Source organism: Trachypithecus francoisi, unplaced genomic scaffold (genome assembly GCF_009764315.1).
Source record: "Trachypithecus francoisi isolate TF-2019V2 unplaced genomic scaffold, Tfra_2.0 Lachesis_group11, whole genome shotgun sequence".
NCBI lineage: Eukaryota > Metazoa > Chordata > Mammalia > Primates > Cercopithecidae > Trachypithecus > Trachypithecus francoisi.
In genome coordinates, this window is record NW_022681456.1 from 131,174,751 (window position 1) to 131,193,459 (window position 18,709).

At 42.3% G+C, this 18,709-nt stretch overlaps 1 protein-coding gene and 1 long non-coding RNA gene across 14 annotated transcripts in view; both read right to left on the reverse strand.

Annotated features, from left to right (window-relative positions):
- The window catches only part of WNK1 (WNK lysine deficient protein kinase 1), a 182,949-nt gene that overhangs the window by 21,382 nt on the left and 142,858 nt on the right, over positions 1–18,709 (reverse strand). For 9 of the 13 annotated variants that reach the window (XM_033223320.1, XM_033223313.1, XM_033223319.1 and 6 more), the window contains 6 exons: positions 16,928–17,004; positions 14,880–15,541; positions 13,923–14,125; positions 11,003–11,197; positions 3,662–3,849; positions 2,292–3,213 (listed from right to left, as the gene is read on the reverse strand). In XM_033223320.1, the coding sequence (XP_033079211.1) occupies positions 2,896–3,213; positions 3,662–3,849; positions 11,003–11,197; positions 13,923–14,125; positions 14,880–15,541; positions 16,928–17,004 (1,643 nt within the window). In that variant the 3' untranslated portion in view covers positions 2,292–2,895. Of the gene's footprint in view, positions 1–254; positions 3,214–3,661; positions 3,850–11,002; positions 11,198–13,922; positions 14,126–14,879; positions 15,542–16,927; positions 17,005–18,709 lie in introns of those variants that run through there. The other 4 variants (XM_033223315.1, XM_033223314.1, XM_033223322.1 and 1 more) reach the window with 3 other exon arrangements.
- Positions 4,643–10,996, reverse strand: LOC117090728. Its single transcript, XR_004440115.1, has 3 exons — positions 10,022–10,996; positions 7,189–7,230; positions 4,643–5,358 (listed from the first exon to the last, which is right to left on the reverse strand). It is a non-coding gene; the product is annotated as an uncharacterized LOC117090728 (long non-coding RNA).

Sequence of the window (18,709 nt, forward strand, 5' to 3'; positions counted from 1 at the left end):
TTGGCTGTGCCTAATCTTGAAGTGGTGACTTCTTATTTTTCGGCTCACAGACCCATTTGGGAAGCTGTGAACCTGAGATAAGGAAGTCGGAAAGTACTAGCCGGCAGCCGACCATTTCTATTCCTTTGGAAGATGAAGAGGCAGCAAAAGAGCTCCCAGGAATTAGGAATCCAGTTATAAATTGCACTTAACTCAAAATAGTGCCAATGAGAATGTGAAGGAATTTTCTAGAAATGAAACCCCACAGCTCAACAAAAGCAAGTTTGGTTTATTTGAATGGTTTCATTAAATAAGTCTACAAAGGTAACAAACTGAAGCACAAAGCGCAATCTTACAAGAAGCGCAACACCCAGAGTTAGTGCAAAATGTACAGTTAACGGCTGCTGAGAAACCCCCGAAGTCTGAGTTTTTATTTTTAAACAGTGTACATTGTTAAATAATGTAAGGGAAACATTTCTAATTCAGAAAGTTTTTAATGTGGAAAAAGATACTCAAAGTGTACTATTATTAACACAAAAATAATTTAAACAGTTCAGTAGCACTAGTTCATTCCTCTAGGCTTCAGTTATTTCATCCACAGGAGGATGAAATTCAACAGTGAATAAAACCAGTTCTGACTTTTTGTGCATGAGTGAAAAGATGTCAAAATGATTAAACCCAAAGAACAAATGCGAATGTGCCGCCTCAGGCTCCCTGCGCCTCTGTAGAAAGGAGGTTTCCCTCCTAGGCGGCCCCTTTCTCAGCCACTCAGCCCCTGCTTGGTTCTATCCTTACTCTCTCCACAAGAAATAATATAAGCAGAGAATAAATAAGTCAATCGTTTTATAGCAGGGGTTGAAGCCCCTGCCCTTTTCCTTTCTACCTTTTAAAACCCTTCGGCTCTCATTTGCATCTTTAGGGCCATAGACCAACTTAATAAGGGAAGCAGGGCCCCTTAAGGAATGAACAGGGCACGGGAGCCTCCAGCCTTTCTGTGGTGGTGGTGGTGGTGATTTCCGGAATATGCCATTGACGTGGGTAAAAGGTTGGAAATATTTTCAGTTTCCCAACTAAGAGTCAATAAGCACCCCAACATTAAGAGTCCTAGCTTCTTTGTCTGTCTTCAGAGATAACAAAGATCCTAAACATAGCCAATTAGGACAGTATTTCCGGAAAGCTCTGAAAATAGTAACTACCCATTACAAGTAGGCATAGCACTAAATAACACTGATTGGTTGCAGTTATTACTTACGGGGAATATTTATTTGAAAATGTGAACATATTAGTTGTACTTCTAGAAATAAAGGTGGCACAATAGATGATGATCCTGCAACCATTTGGACATCATAAAGGAAATGAGTAGGAATAAGAATTCTTTCCTACAATGAGTAATTCAGACGTGGAAAGATTCAGATGTGGAAAGATTCACTTTCCACAAAATATAGTACCCCAAGCTGAGAAATGCATGGCACATGTGCAACAAAGGAAAACAATCCAAACAGTTTTTCTGAGAGCAACTTTCTCCATCTGTGACTTTTCACTATCAGGTTCCCCAACTTGAAAACTAGCCCCCACCCCCTTCTCTTTATGTTCAATTTCTTCTAGGTCACGTCTGTTCAAGCCTAGCTCAAGTAAGAAAGGTTTATACGACAGTCACTGGCCAGGCATCACGTATCTTCAAAACAAGTTTGTTTCCTCATTCTTCAGTCTGTCTGTCACCCAGCACACACCATTCTTTTCAGTTGCCCAATTTTGTTACAACACCCCCTCCTCACTATTCCTGAAACAGAACTTTCTGTTTTTAACCACTGATGCCAACTTAACTTCCCACCCTACTCATCTTACACCTGCTCTAGACAAAGTTGTTGAAGGACTTAAAAAAATACTTTTTCAATTTCCCTTTGGCATAACCACTGCTGGACTGCTGGGGTCACATGGACCTAAGATTTCCTTCCACATGCCCTTTATTGATCTGGGGTCTGATAAGTTGATGCTAATGGCAGAAGCAATAGAAGTCCAAGGCACTAAAATGTCCAGCAAGCAACACTGGGAAACAGAAGTATTCAAGTACAGTAATTTATACAATTTTACATTCACATTTATTCATCTAATACAATGGAAATACAAAGGAAAAAGTTAAAGTGTCTCAATAAGTAAAGGACAGAGCTAGCTTTTTTTGGAACTTTTTAAACGTTTCATATTTTACTCTTAAAACTACTGTTGTCCAACAACATTTTATATATCACAGTGTTTCCACATCAAAACTGATGGCAAAGTTACATGTCCGCAGGGAACTTAATTTTTTTTTTTCCTAATTGCTAATGCTGCAGTCAAAGCTGCTAATATCTTTTGCTTAAAGCACTAATGACCTATCGTAAGAAAGAGTTGCACCCCAGTCCCCTGGTATTTTTCACTGGGTTCTAAAGAGCAAAGAAAGACAAAATAAAAAAGAGAGGGGTAAAAAAAAGGGAGGAGGGCAGGGTAGGAGAGAGCCCAGTAGGTTGTTTTTGTCTCTTGTGGTTCAGATTCTTGAGGGAGTGAGGGATCTGGGGCATGAGCCCCACCCACTCGGAAGTACAGATGGGTTGGATTTGACGTTGAGTTCTCTGGCTTCCTTATGAACAAGACTTTCCTAGCCCTCATCCTCACTACTGAGTACAGATAAACAGCAAAGCATGGTCTGAAGCTGCCCCTTTACAAAAAAGCTGTTCTTTGCTTCCTCTCCCACTCCAATAACTGGAGTGGGGGAGACTCTCCATTCTGAGGGCTCAATGCAGTATGAAAAACATTCCCTTCTGGCAAGAAGTAACCAGTTAAATGCAGCACTAGTAGTTAGTATACAGGCTACTTCCCACCCCCCACCCCCCCCACATTCCATCTCCTGCCCCCAGATCTGTTGGGCTAATGTCTCTAGGTCTACGTGGTCCGCAGGTTGGAGCCTGGGGGGTTGCTGATGGATTTCTGCAAATTGCTGATGTTGAAATTCTGCAAGGAGGCAGTTCCCACAGGTTGGAACTGGCCAATCGGCTGTGGTGCTGGGCCACCCGTCCCACTCCACTGGGCTCCAAATGGGGTAGCTGGAAAGCCATACTGCTGTGGGGGGCACATAGACTTGGTGAAGTGACCTAGAGAGGTAGCTGATGCTGCAGAGATGGGGGCAGAGCCACCCAGGTTCGAGGTCATGGAGATGCACAGTTGCCCAGGTGCAGAGAACTTCCTTGCCATTCCAGGGCCCTGAAAACCAAACCACATGTCAAGTGTGGTGTGGGCCATGGGTATAAAATGTGTGGCACTAACATACACTTCTAGTCTAATCCTGTAAGATACAGCAAAACAGTCTTCTGTAGTGTTTATTGGCTCTTTATATTTACCAAGTAAGGGTGAAAATAATCCTGATGAGAGGGGAGGGACGTCATGTGCATGTGTGTGTCTGTGTGTAGTTCAGGATGACGAAGGAAAAACGACAAAGAAAAAGTTGAGCTGACCAATAAGAGGCTAAGAATTCAGGGAAGGAAAAATAAAAGGGTACCTGGAGGATTTTTACCTTGTTTTTCTAAAGTGTTAAAATTCATGAGCTACTGAAGAAGGTCATGGTGTAAGACGTTACGCAGCAGCCTAGTTGTTTATATCACCTTGATTCAGGTGTGTGTTACTGATTCTCCACGGCAAAAGAGAGACTTACCTCATAATTCATGTGTCCTTTGCTTCCTCTCCTGCCTGAGAGATTCATGGCATCTCGGGCCCAATTGTCTACCAATTTGTGCAAGTCATCTGTGAATGTGCCCTTCCGGCTGGACGTCATGGCAGGAGGCTGAGCTTGGGCGGCTTGGCTGTTCACTGTTGCCCCAACAGTGTTTGTGCTGCTGGTCCCTATTATAAGCAACAGAATACAAGCATTAAAAGAAGCCTAGGTTACAATTTCGGGAAGAGGGAAAACTTCACGGGATGATGAATGGCAAGCCACAGAATGGGAAGAGGATGAATTGGGAAGCCATGCAAGAAGGGAAGATTCCAAGGTTTTGTTTAGCCATTTGTTTTGGTATAATAGGGTGGTGAAAACAGTTTCTCTTCAGTAGCTGCTGATAAGGCTGAACAACTCAGGATGACGGTAGGTACACAGGCAGGGGCCTCTTTCAGTCCATTCACAAAGCGCCTGAGAACTGGAACTGCTCGCCAGTACGCTATCCCCAACATCACGTTGCTGATGGAGGTGTAATACGATCAGCAAGGCTAGTTGCTCTGGAATTTTGCAGAATGCAGGATAAAAGAGTGCATTGGGCAGGGTTAAAGTAGGAGTAGGAAAAGATGCTTGGCTAAGGAGAAGGTGGGTTTCCAAACCATGTGGACATTGCCACAATCTTTAGCCCTTTTTTTTTTTTTTCCAGATGGAGTCTCACTCTATTACCCAGGCTGGAGTGCAGTGGTACAACCTCAGCTAACTGCAACCCCTGCCTCCCCGGGTTCAAGCGATTCTCCTGTCTCAGCCTCCAGAGTAGCTGGGATTGCAGGTGTGCGCCACTATGCCCAGCTAATTTTTGTATTTTAGTAGAGATAAGGTTTTGCCATGTTGGCCAGGCTGGTCTCAAACTCCTGACCTCAGGTGATCTGCCCACCTTGGCCTCCCAAAGTGCTGGGATTCCAGACGTGAGCTACCATGCCTGGCTTTTTTTTTTTTTTTTTAAGGAAGGGTCTCTTCTTTTTCTGTCACCCAGGCTGGATACAGCGGCACAATCACGTCTCGCTGCAGTCTCAAACTCCTCCTGCCTCAGCCTCCCAAGTAGTTTGGGACTAGACATATGCACTACCACACCCAGTTAATTTTTTAAATAGACAGAATCTCCATATGTTGCTTAGGAACTGCTGGGCTTAGGCAATCCTGCCATGTCAGCCTCCCAAAGAGCTGGGATTACAGGTGTGAGCCACCATGCTCAGCCTAGCCATTCTTTATATAGAGAGAGGTAATAACAGAAGTAGCATGCTGTGTTCAGAAGAGTTTTTCACCTGGACCCATAAACATGATTTTGCAAACATAAGCTTGGGAGGGGTTAGCCTCTTCCAATTTCCCATGAGTAAAGAACAAGATTATTCATGAGGAAAGGACTATATGTTGTGCCTGAATCTTTCAACTTCAGGAAGACATGGTTTTCCTGAAGATGACCTCTGTTTCAATTGGCTCAAGGATTCCCACGGCTTCTCCCCACTCTTCCCAGAACAGCAAGCACTCCCATGTAGAAGCGACAAGAAAATGCAGCTGAGGCAGGGTGCAAAGGGGAGGAGGAAGCTTTGCGGTTATGATGAAGGAATTCTATTTCTATGGTTTGATGAAAAAGGAAGAAGGAGTCTATGTCCTGCCTGATTTCGGCTCTGCTGGAGGGCACACTGAAGATTATTCGAGGAGGCACATTTTGGGGAAGAGGGAAAGAAGAGTCATGGTCTTGTCTATTTTCCTTACCCCCCACTGTCTTACCAGATCTCACGTTACAGAATAAATAAAAGCGACTAAAAGTCCGTTGTGAACCACTAGTCCTTAAAGGCACCCAAGTTACGCTGGGGGTAAGTGCATGCGTTTCCTGCTTTCCAGGTCAAAGCAGCACACCTAACACAACCCTGCCACTTAAAAGCCTGTTATTGACCATCGCTCGTCTCAAGTCAAGCTTATACCCTACCACCTGGGGAATGGCACACACAAGCATGTCTGTGCTGGAGTAACAGCTAATTCTGAGGTGAAGCTGCAGAGTGAGGAAGGTCACATGCTTCCTACCACTATGGCAAGACATGGAACTACTCCAGTGTGAGTGTCAGCTCACTTCTTGGTGCCTGCTGGAGCCACGAGGGGATTGCTATTGCACATACAGTGTGAAGGGAAGAGTAAGTTCCCCTACAGTACAGGAAACCCAAGTGGAGAAGTATTAAAGCACAGAAAACAGACTTCCATGAACAGCAAATGTGAGAGAGTGGTGAAGGGGGAAGCACAGGCAATGAGGATGGGCAGTCATGACAGTGAGTGACTCAATCTAGAAAGCAAGCGTATCACATGCATGGGGGATTGTCATCCTGTTTGAACAATTATTGCTCGGTGAGCTTGATGTGAGAGACAATCAAAACAAAAAACAAATAATCACAGGGGAGCAGGGCTGTCAAAAGCTAAACACAAGAAGCTCAGGAGACATGACCATTGCTCATCCACACAGAGCTCATGCTGGGAGACACACCCCTCTGTCTGATGCTGGGAGACACACCCCTCTGTCTGATGCTGCGAGGCCCCTTTAGAACCAAATTTCACTTTTCATTTTAACCTACATGACCTCATACAGGAGTCTCTTCCCATGAGGAAAGAGAAATCATGAGGAAGAGTCAACCATACAGTTAAACCTTCACATTCTGGCTGCTGTATACAGTCCTCTCATTAAAGAATGAAACAAACCTATCCTTTTCTAACCAGAAATTAACTCCTAAGAAAAGGAGACTTGACTATAAAAGCTGTAGAAAGGCCTTTGAGAGAATATGCTAACTTCTTAACCTTTTTTAGTTCTTCTGAAAAGCCCTAATAAGTAGTATAGACTTACCCCCAAGATTCATTTTTAAATTTCCTCCTGCCATTATAATACATTTCCCCTACTCCCACATCACCAGATCCTAGTAACAATAACCTAGTATGAACCATAACTTACAGCCCAGCATCCCAAGTACAGAATTTCCCTGTTGACCCTACCTAGAACACTGTAAGTGGCCTTCTCATTAAAATATGAGAAGCCACGGTCTAAGAAGACAAACTCTAGAAAGTGGTGTTTTTCTCCTCATCAATCTAGCACACATCTCCCACTTCAACATGAACAATGGGAGGGCATGGATTTTCGCATGCTTTCATCACTGCTGAGTTTCCAGTTGGGGTAATAACACTGGCCGGCACATATTTGCTTGACTAGAGGATCGCTCTCCCGTAGGAACCTAGGCACCCTTGATCTCCCTGTACACATCCATGGCCATTACCAATCCATGTCTGTCACAAGCTAGGCTCACACAGGGTTATCACTGAGGGCACCGACTATGAGATGATTTCTCAATGAAGCATGTTAAATATCTATTAGAATAGGATACAGAGCTAGATGGAAGTTAGGAATCAGGGAGCTGTGAGACTGCAGAGTTGAAAGAACTCGTGGTTAACAGGCTTTGCAATCAAGGACCAAAAATAACAGAAAAGATAATTACTACAGAGCTGGTTGCAAGGACAGACTTTTTTCACCATCTTCCCTGAAGCACAAAGAGAGAAGCAATGTGTTAAAGATAAAGAAACATCAGTGTAAAATATTTAGAATCTCCAAACAGCACACAAACGCCCAGCAAGAGAAAGCAGGAGGGGAGACAGATAGGTAGGACTTGGTAGCCCTTGAATAGATACAGTTCTGCAGAATGTTTCTAACTGTCTATTAGCCTTAACATGATTATCTCATGAGCTGTGTTACCTGGCTGACAGATGTTGGGTTTCTACACCCACTCTCTGTATCTAAAAGAGTAATGCCCTGCATTGAGGTTCTGGAATCGGAGAGGAACTCCAGTCTCTCAGGTCTCACTGCTTGAATTTCAAATACCCAAGCAGCATTTCCACTGATCCTGTCCCACTCCTGTTTCTCCAGCTGGGCTGTTAAAAAAGCACTCAATTAAATGCATTAGCAATCCCACCATAGTAGACTGACAGTATCACTGTTACAGTTTTAAGTTCATTTAAATTGGCTACATTTCCACATCCTAGATATATATACTAACCCCTTCCCTTCAGGAATAATTTTTAAAAGTACATGGAAAACAAGCAACCTCTAAACATAAATATAGCGGTAAGCCAAGCCGTGCTTCCAAATCATTATCTATTTTGAGAGCATAGAATAATACAACTCCAGCTAGTAAGGTCCTTACTCTTTCAAGTACCTGTTTCCTTTCCATAGTTCAAGTCTGTCTCGGGATTTGTTCACCAGGCTTACATGATGTATCCTGATGTGACTTCAAAATATGTAGGGCCTTTCATTTTACACCCAAAGGGAAGTGACAAGATTCAATATTTCTGACCAGTTTCATTTGAACCACAAGGGTAATACCACCTACCTTTAAAAGTGGGATGAGAATTTATGGAATTTAATTAAAGTGGTATTTGTCACATTATATTTCAGAAACAGAAGCTTTGGTTCTCTTTCTTCCCTGTCAGGCACTTCAGGCTGTAGACCATAGGCCTGACATGTAACATTCTACTTTAAAAATACTCAGCTCCTACTGTTAATGTCCTTGCAACTTTCTAGGTGGACATGCAAATTAAATGTTTATTCAACTGTCAAAGTGCTAATATGCACAGTCCAGGAAATCTGACCAGAAGAATTATTGATCTGAGTCCTTAAAAAAAAAAAAAAACACACGCCTGGAAAACTATCGAACTGGGTAATGCCTTCCACCCACTTCTTTGTTAAAGAGCCTGGGACTAGTGAATGTGGGGGAAGTCAGTAAAAGTAAAAAGGCAGTCTTTTTACCTGCAATCCATTACTAATGCAGGTAAAAAGAACAGGAGTGCTAGAAGGATTACAACTGTGTGAGGGAAATGGAAGTTAAATGTGTTATATACTTCGCTTTAAATGTGGTCACTACAGAGAACAAAGGGAGGTATAAATTCTACCCACCATGAAGAGGCCCGAGGACCTCTGACCCATACTCAGAATCAGTGATGGCCTGAGCACATGCATTTAAAAAAGCACTTCAATAATCACATCAGAAGTTTGAGGCCTTAACAGAGAAGATTTTTATCCAAATTATAACAAAGGTTTTTCTACTTGAACCATGTTTTTGTTTTAAACTTTTCTTCAACGAACAGTTATTGACTACCTATTATGTGCCAGGTAGGCACTGACTAATCAGAGAGAAATCACAAGTGCTTTTCAAGTGCTACCTGTTTCTCTGTACATGATCTTAACTTGATTTGTACGATGGCCCTAGGACACTGGCATCATCTTCATTTCACATATGGGGAAGATGGGGTGACCTGCTGTTGTGCCTTGTTTTTAAGTAGAAAGCTGGGAAATCCCAGAAATCCTGTTAAAAGGATAATTTTCACTTGCAGTTGCTGGGCTTTGGTCTTTATCAGACGAAGTGCTTTATTGGAACAACCAAACTAAAACCCCTTTTTTTGATTTTATGGGGTTAGAGGAGAGTAGTGGTGGAATGATCCAATCAAGAGATTCTAGCATCTTTTCAACTAGTAGATGCTTAGGCTTAATTGAGAAGAAAAAAAAGATTTCAATCTACTCTGACAAAGAATGGGAAAAAATGGTACATAATTTTTACCTGCTGCCAGGATCTAAGAGCATCATTGGTCAAAATGCTTTCTGTCATTTCGTTTCTTTTCTTTGAGATAGAGTCTTGCTCTGTTGCTCAGGCTGGGGTGCAGTGGCACAATCATGGCTCACTGCAGTCTCACAACCTCCTGGTCTCAAGGTGGTAATCCTCCCGCCTCAGCCTCCTGGGTAGCTGGGACTACAGATGCACACTACCACGCCAGGCTTTTTTTTTTTTTTTTTTTTTTTTTTAAGAAATGGGGCATCACCATGTTGCCCAGGTTGGTCTCGAGCTCCTGGCCTCAAGCAATCTTCCCGCCTTGGCCTCCCAAAGGGCTGGGATTATAAGTGTAAGCCACTGTGTCTGGCTGATTTCTGTCATTTGTAATGCTAGGGCAGAGGGAGAGCACTGACTATGACTGTGGAGTTCAGTCTTTATTATTCTGGGTAGTGACCCAGCAATCTACTGCCTAGATACCATATCTGCTCTCTGTCACAGATCTATGAAGAAGCACTTCTACCAGAAAGTTACATTGAAATTTGTAGAAACTTGTCATTTTGACTTTTTTTTATCATAATGTTGGGGCCCAAACTTCTGAGGGTAACAGTAATTCAGCCAAGCCACTGAGTAGATGATATACAAAAAGAGACAAATGAAAATGGACTGCGTGAAACATCAGATCCAAGCAGCAGAAAAACAAGGACAAGGAAGGAGTAAAGGTGTTACACACAAAGAGCCAAGCAGGGCGTACTCAGAAATCGGGTCCTCCTGCCACCAGTTTTGAATGTCACCTGTTCAGATGCACAGTTAAACTTCGCACAGCCTGTGAGAGGGGAAAAACAGGGAAGAACAGAGAGAGGAGAAGAGACAGAACACAACTACAAGATGTTAGAAACTTGAGGCTGGAGTGGTGAAATGCACTAAGATGGCACACAGAAGAACAAGCTTCTGGGGGAAGGTCAGATATGTAAGAGATGAAATATTAGGTCTTAATTCTACCCATCTGCAAAATGCGGAAGCTTTTCTTAGTTGATACAATGCTAGCTAGTTTGCCCTCCTTGCCAATCGAGTGCATTCTTCCTGTGAAGAGACTAATCTCTAATTACTGTGAAACTGTGGCAAAGGCACATAAGCCAGTACCTATATTTTTTTTATTCTTCTCACTCAGATGCCCAAGTCTTTTCAATTCTTGTTCTAATATGGCTAGAAGCTCTTTCCTCTGCAGGAATTTTTTCAGCGATCATTAATAAACAGAGCTATATTTGGAAAGTAGATTATGGATAAAAAACTGAATTGTATGGTTATTCATTTTAGTATGCCACTCCCATACTTAAAAGTAACAAAATTCTACAATGGCTAAGAAAATGCATTAGCTTTCAGAAACTGCTAAAACACCTTAGAATTTCATCCAGGAAATCTCAGCCTAATTTTAAAGCGTTAAGTTCCAAATCCCACATGAGCGAGTCATATAGGTCACACAGATGTAACTTTTCACTGCAATTCCTCGGAAAAAAGTAATTTCACCTAATGGGAGCAATGAGCCCACTGAGTCTCATCACTCCACTTCCCTTTCACCCGAAGATTCTTAAGTGTACAACACACAGGCTGTGTTCTGGTCAGCTAGTCTCCCAATCCGCCTTAACAGGCTTTTGTCCCAGGTATGGCAACATCTCCATTTTACTGTTTTTGGCGATGATGGTTGCTTTATTACCTTGACCTGGAGCAGAAAGGCTGGGTACTGAAATGGCACCATCACTGGTGAAGGCTGAATAGAGGTTGTCACTGGAGGGAGATGGCTTAAGGGGCTGTAACAGCTGATTCTGCCCGGACTCTGGGATGTTGCCAGGAGGGTGGAGGGTCTGCTGGGGGTGCAAGACTGAAGCTGCACTCTGACCAGACAGGTTACCTGCCAAAAGATAAAGTGGCATGAGGAAACATGTCCAGCTTTCCCCATGTACTCATTAGGTACTGTTCTTAGACATTTGGTTTGTTCCACTGAGTGATGGATGATGGGTCAGAAGCTATGATGAGAAGAACAAAGTCCTCACTAACGGGAGAAGTGAGGAATGACACTAAGAATCAATAGGTAGGCTGGGCTTAGTGGCTCACGCCTATAATCCCAGCACTTTGGGAAGCCAAGGCAGGCAGACCACCTGAGGTCAGGAGTTTGAGACTAGCCTGGCCAACATGGTGAAACCCTGTCTCCAATAAAAATACAAAAACTGGCCAGGCATGGTGGAGGGTGCCTGTAATCCCAGCTACTCAGGAGGCTGAGGCAGGAGAATTGCTTGAACCCAGAGGTGGAGGTTGCAGTGAGCCGACATCATGCCATTGCACTAAAAAAAAAAAAAAAAAATCCATAGGTAATAGGGCTATATGTACTATTTCAGAAGCTTTTTAGCTTTAGAAAACCTAGATGGGCCACGTGTCTGAGCAGAGTAAGACCAGAGTATGTAGTGGATATCCAGATTCCAATCTGCAATTCCACGACTGCTTTTTTTTTTTTTTACCCTATTAGAAAATGTGTTGAATCATTACACAAAAAGGTTTGTTAGGCAGTCTCTGCTTAGACTTTCCTATAAACATGCATTAGATCAAATACAAAAGAGGTGCCAAAAAATGATGTAGGTCACTACAGAGCAATGGATGTTTAAAATTATTTTTGGTAGGTTGCTTTCAATAGGTCAATTGTCCTAAAATTGACTCTGTTCCCTGGCTCCCAGTTGAATTCAAGTCCACTCAAAACGTATGTCAAAATTGGGATTAGAATCTTTTTGGGATCATAGCTGGGCATAGTGGCTCATGCCTGTAATCCACACTTTGGGAGGCTGAGGCGGCCGGATCACTTGAGGCCAGAAGTTTGAGACCAGCCTGGCCAACATAGTGCAACCCGGTCTCTACTAAAAATACAAAAATTAACCAGGTGTGGTGGCACACGCCTATAATCCCAGCTACTTGGGAGGCTCTGAGGCACGAGAATTGCTTGAACCCGGGAGTTGGAGGTTGCCCCACTGCCGACTCTGTCTCAAAAACAAAAAAAAAAGATCTGATTTGGATCAGATCAGAAATTAGCTGATTTCTCTTACAATCACATCTCTACTAATGGACTGCATGAACTGTTCCTAATGTGCTAGATTTGGATATCTATGAACCCTTCCAGAGAATGGAACTGCTAAGAAGTTTGCAACTGCTTTTTAATGTATTTTAACCTTCTTTTACTTTTCAACTAATTGTGTTAACACTACCATAATTTCACCAAAGGATTAGAAACTCTCTATCCCAATTAAAATACAGTCCAGGGCCCGGCACGGTGGCTCACGCCTGTAATCCCAGCACTTTGGGAGGCCAAGACGGGTCGATCACCTGAGTCAGGAGTTTGAGACCAGCCTGGTCAACATGGGAAACCCCATCTCTACTAAAAATACAAAAATTAGCCGGGCATGGTGACATGTGCCTGTAATCCCAGCTACTAGGGAGGCTGAGGCAGGTGGATCACTTGAAACTGGGAGGCAGAAAATGCAGTGAGCCGAGATCGTGCCACTGCACTCCAGCCTGGGCAACAGAGCGGGAGTCTGTCTCAAAAAATAATTCAAAGTTAGCGGGGCATGGTAGTATGTGCCTGTAATCCCAGCTACTCAGGAAGCTAAGGTAGGAGGACCACCTGGGCCTAGCAGTTTGAGGCCGTTGTGTTGTGTGCTATGATCACACTACTACACTCCAGTCTGGGCAACAGAGTGAGGCCCTGTCTCTTAAAATAAATAAATAAATAAATAAATTACATTTCAAAATATATATATAATATATAATGGATAATTATATAATGAAATATGTATATATTCTATTACAAAAGAGTATGACTTAACTATTTCTTTGATTTTAATGACTAGCAAGTTCTTTTTTTTTTTGAGATGGAGTCTCACTCTGTCTCCCAGGCTGGAGTGCAGTGGCCGGATCTCAGCTCATTGCAAGCTCCACCTCTTGGGTTCATGCCATTCTCCTGCCTCAGCCTCCCGAGTAGCTGGGACTACAGGCGCCCGCCACCATGCCCAGCTAATTTTTTGTATTTTTAGTAGAGACAGGGTTTCACCGTGTTAGCCAGGATGCTCTCACTCTCCTGACCTCATGATCCACCCGCCTCGGCCTCCCAAAGTTCTGCAATTCCAGGCGTGAGCCACCGCGCCTGACCAATGACCAGCAAGTTCTTTAACCCAATATAAATGAAATAAAAACCTTAATCAAGAAGTTACCAATTAGACATACACACAAATATCTATATGACAATTACATTCATCTAAGTTACAATTATGACTAAGTCATCCATTAAAAGAAATAATCCACCCAAGTTTTACTGAACAGAGAATAATATATTTTCTTCCAACTGCCCAAGAGTTTGGTTAAATGCAATATGGATTACAATGGAATAAGCCATTGTATTCACTAAGTCTACTTCTATAGGCTCAAAAAGAGGTACAATAAATGTAAGTACAGCAGTCAAGGAAGCAAAAATACCAGGAGAGCCAAATTCCTTTGAAATTTAACAAAAATAACAAACGTTCGGCAGGTCACATACAGATGGAGACAGAAACAAAAGATGAGGACAGCTGTGGCTGGCCTAGTCCACGGCTTTTTACCTGAAAGCTGGGGGCTTTTATTCCCCAAGGAACTGCTTCGACTAGATTTGCTGCCTTTGCTTTTAGTGGGTCGTCGTCTTCTCCCTGAAAGGGGAGCAGCTGGGGGAATAATAACAGCAGGGGGCACCTTGCCCAGTTTGGTATACAAAGATTCAATTTCATGCTTCTGGCGACTCTGCAGGTCCTGAATCTCTTTAAGATGTCTATGAAAGATAACCAAACATAATTCAAAATACCATAATCCTCTTCATTCAAACAAGAATTAACAGCATATTCCTAAATCTGCTTTCAAGTATGTACCAGTTACTAATGAACCTTTTCCCTAAATGTACTACCATAAGATTCTAGTTTGTCGACTCACCTTGCTGGCCTGCATTACCCAAGCCATATTACAAGCTCCTAGCCAACAACAAATGGTTGATAATGTTTTAGGAGGAAAACATTTCCTCACTTTTGAGGCCATGCACACAATAGCTGAATTTGCTACTCTGATCCAATTTGCCAAACAAAACCTGCCAACATAATCATACATCCAAGTGCCATTACCAGATTCATTTAGTGAACTAATAAAGAGCAGTTAACAGTGATAAAATATGCTATTAATACAAATAACAATACAATAACAATAACACAGTAATAATATATTAACAATGAAGAAGTTCTAGAACTAGAAATGCTATGGGTCTGTATTGTATAAGTACAAGAGAAGCTGCCTGTGCCTCTGAGTCAGAGGTTGGGAATCTTTTGTGTGTGTGTGTGTGTGTGTGTGTGTGTGTGTGTGTGTGTGGCTGTGTGTGTGGTAGGATGCCGAGGTGTGGGGTAGGGCTTCTGTGGCACTGTCTCTTTAAAAGAAATGAGACATTAGCATATTGTGGCAAAAATATTATTAACCTTGGCTCTAGGATCTAGGACTTAAAACCTTATCTGACTTTCTTTCACAAGAAAAAATATACTTACTTATCTCGTAGTCGTCGCAGCTCTAACTTTAAGTCTTCATCTTCGATATCTGACTCATTGTCACTACTCATGTAAGAGGAGTTAAATGAATTACTAAGGCTTTGACTTAGATTCTGGATAGGAAGGCTCTTTGAGCTCAGGTGATGAGGGGAGTGTGGACTACCTGAACCATCATCCACATCCCTACTTAAAAAGGCAGCCTCCAGGTCAGAAGATGGCCCATTTAGATGTGAAGGCTCTGACAGTTCAGGCTTTTCTTTCTTTGGTATCACAGCAGGAAGAACAGCTTGTTCCAAATCCATAAAAGGAGGAGATGCCACTGGTCCTTCTTTCTTTGTGTCAGTGATCTTGTCCTCAGTTTTCGATACAGAGAAACGACCCACTTTGTTTGCTGTGGTTGTCACCTGAAAACGTCCAACCTTGGTAGGCTGCCCAGTGTCTGACTTTGCCTCTGAGGCAGTAGTTTTGTGGGCACTCTCTGGCACATCTGAAGAGATACCAGGGATGGTTATCCCATTCGGCTCTGGTTTCACCAAGGTACTCTCTGGACTACTACTCGACAACACCGAGGACTCTGAAGTGCTGGATTCAAAATGAACAGACTTTGCATCTTCTGACTTACTTTTACCCTCTTTCTGGGTATCATCTGCTGCAACTGAAACCTGATGAAAAAAAGAACAAAGATTAAAAACTGAAGTTCTCAATATCCAATTTCTATCACAGACAATTTAAAAAAGGAAAAATAAAGTCACTTTATTTCCCTGTCAACGAGTAGGCTGATTATCTCTTTACATAGTACCTCCATCTTTGACTATGAAGAAAAATTGAATACCATCACAGAGAACACATGTGTACAGAGAAGCAGATTCTGTGTGGCTACGCTTACAAAGTAAATAATTTACTTTCGTATTCGATGTCATACACAGAATTCAGATTTATGTCTTAGTCAACATATAAATAACAAAAGGTCAGGGCTAGGCATAGTGGCTCACGCCTGTAATCCCAACACTTTGGGAGGCTGAGGCAGGCGGATCACTTGAGGTCAGGAGTTTCAGATCAGCCTGGCCAACGTGGTGAAACCCTGTCTCTACTAAAAATACAAAAATTAGCCAGGCATGGTAGCGTGTGCCTGTAATCCCAGTTACTTGGGAGGCTGAGGCAGGAGAATCACTTAAACCCGGGAGGCGGAGGCTGCAGTGGCCTGGGTGACAGAGTGAGACGCCATCTCAAAAAAGAAAATAAATAAATAAATAAATAAAATGAACAAGATGTACAATTTTTAGGGCTGCCTGTGAACAAGAAAAACTACAAGGTAAATGTTAAATGCCTGTTAATCCTCAAGAATCAACACAACTAACTGGTGACTAAAAAAGAGAACCAGATCCTTGCTCTGGTTTGTCCATGTATTTACAGATACAAACTCAGCCCACCTATAAACACTTAGGACCTGTTCACAAATGAGAAAAATATCACTTACTCTTCCCAGCCAGAAAATGCTCACATGTTGGACAGTTAGTAAAATAAAGTGATATGGTATCATGTGTTTTAATTTAAAGAATTAATCTTATGACAGTTATTTCAAATGTGGAAAACATTTTTATACACAAAGATGTTTGCTGTTACTTAACTTATTATGTTGGAAAAACTAGAGATGATGATGGAGACTGGTTAGGTAAACCAATTACTGAATGGGGAAAAAAGCTGTAACATTTGGAACAGGAGAAATGGTACTCAATTTTAAATACACACTTGTACAGAAAACAAGGAGTGGAAGGAAATACACCCCAAAAAGTAATCTTGGGAGGTGGGCGGATAAAGAGTACGACTATCTACCGTGTTTTTACTGTTCTAAGTAATCTATATTTTCTTTAGTATATATTACTTTTATTAGGAAAATGCTAAAAAGAGCTACAAAGTACTATGTAATAGAAATCACTAGACTGGCAATTACATCCCAAATTAGGTCCCAAATAGGTAGGCAGTAATTTTATTATATAGACAACTCCTCCAAAGGAAGGAATCAAGGCAACGCAAAGTGACTGTCTTACCTGAAATCGTCCCATCTTAAAAACACCAGCTCCTGAACTAGTTGCTAGGACAGGGCCTTTTTCTGTGACTTGAGAAACTGAAACACATACATGGTGAGGAAAATATAAGTGTCTCTTTCCAGTTAACTTATTTTCCCGTTGGCTAGAAATACAGCAAAACCAAACTACACACGAGGAAAGCTGTTAGAGGCAAAGAGAACTTCCTTATCTCCTCCCTCCATGAGGCTTTGTCCAACAGGGGAAAATAGTTATTGTTTGCTCTACTACTAGATACCAACTATAACATTAATATATACTATAAAAACAAAGGTTAACAGGCATTAAAAACTCACTACTCATTCTTTAATTCAGAGATATACATGAAATGAAGGATGAGATGTTACTGAAGACGTTAAGGACCCATCTTTATTTTATTTTATTGAGATGGAGTTTCGCTCTGTTGCCCAGGCTGGAGCAGAGTGGTGCGATCTCAGCTCACTGCAACCTCCACCTACTGGGTTCAAGTGATCCTCCTGCCTCAGCCTCCCGAGTAGCGGGATTACAGGTGTGCGCCACCACACCCGGCTAATTTTTGTATTTTTAGTAGAGATGGAGTTTCACCATGTTGCCCAGGCTGCTCTCAAACTCCTGATCTCAGGTAATATGCCTGCCTCAGCCTCCCAAAGTGCTGGGATTATAGGTGTGACTCACCATGTCCAGCCAAGACCCATTTTTAAATGAAAACCAGCTAATTTTATTTTCTCAATGTAACACAGGCAAATTCTAGAATAGGATAGTACAGTTCTCAGAATTATTATTATTATTATTATTATTATTATTATGAGACGGAGTCTTGCTCTGTCGCCCAGGCTGGAGTGCAGTGGTGCGATCTTGGCTCACTGTAGGCTGCACCTCCTGGGTTCATGCCATTCTCCTGCCTCAGCCTCCCAGTAGCTGGGACTACAGGCGCCTGCCACCACGCCTGGCTAATTTTTTTGTATTTTTAGTAGAGATGGGGTTTCACCGTGTTAGCCAGGATGGTCTCGATCTCCTGACCTCATGATCCGCCCACCTCAGCCTCCCAAAGTGCTGGGATTACAGGCGTGAGCCACTGCACCTGGCCCTCAGAATTATTGATAAGTAGTTTTGGGCAATTTTAAAATCTTTCTGGGGAACAATGCTTTGAGTTTCTTTCTAGAGATATATTTATTTTATACAGCTAGTAGAACATTGAGCAATTGTGATGTTTTCATGTAATTCTGTATCTTTGAGATCATTCCATAGCAATGCCTCATTCTTTTTAATGACTGCATACTGTCATACCCTATGTATACACCATACATATATTTCACATTTCATCAGGCTTCTACTGATGGGCATTTAAATTATTCAGAATTTCTTTTCTTTTTTCCCTGAGACAGGGTCTCACTCTGTGCCCCAGGCTAGAGTACAGTGACGCCATCACAGCTCACTAGTCTCGACCTCCCAGGCTCACGTGATCCTTCCTCCTCAACCTCCTGGGAAGCTAGAACAACAGGTGCATAGCACCACATCCAGCTAATTTAAAAAATTTCTTGCAGAGATGGGGTCTCACTATGTTGCCCAAGCTGGTCTCAAAATCCTAAGCTCAAGCAATCCACCTGCTTTGGCCTCCCGAAGTGCTGGGATTACAGGCGTGAGCCACGATGCCCGGCCCAGAATTTCTTGCTAGTTTAAAAATAAATATTTTCTTATAGATCTGTACAATAAATCCACCGAAATGAAAGTGCTGAATTATTTCCATTTAAGACTGCAGTAGACATT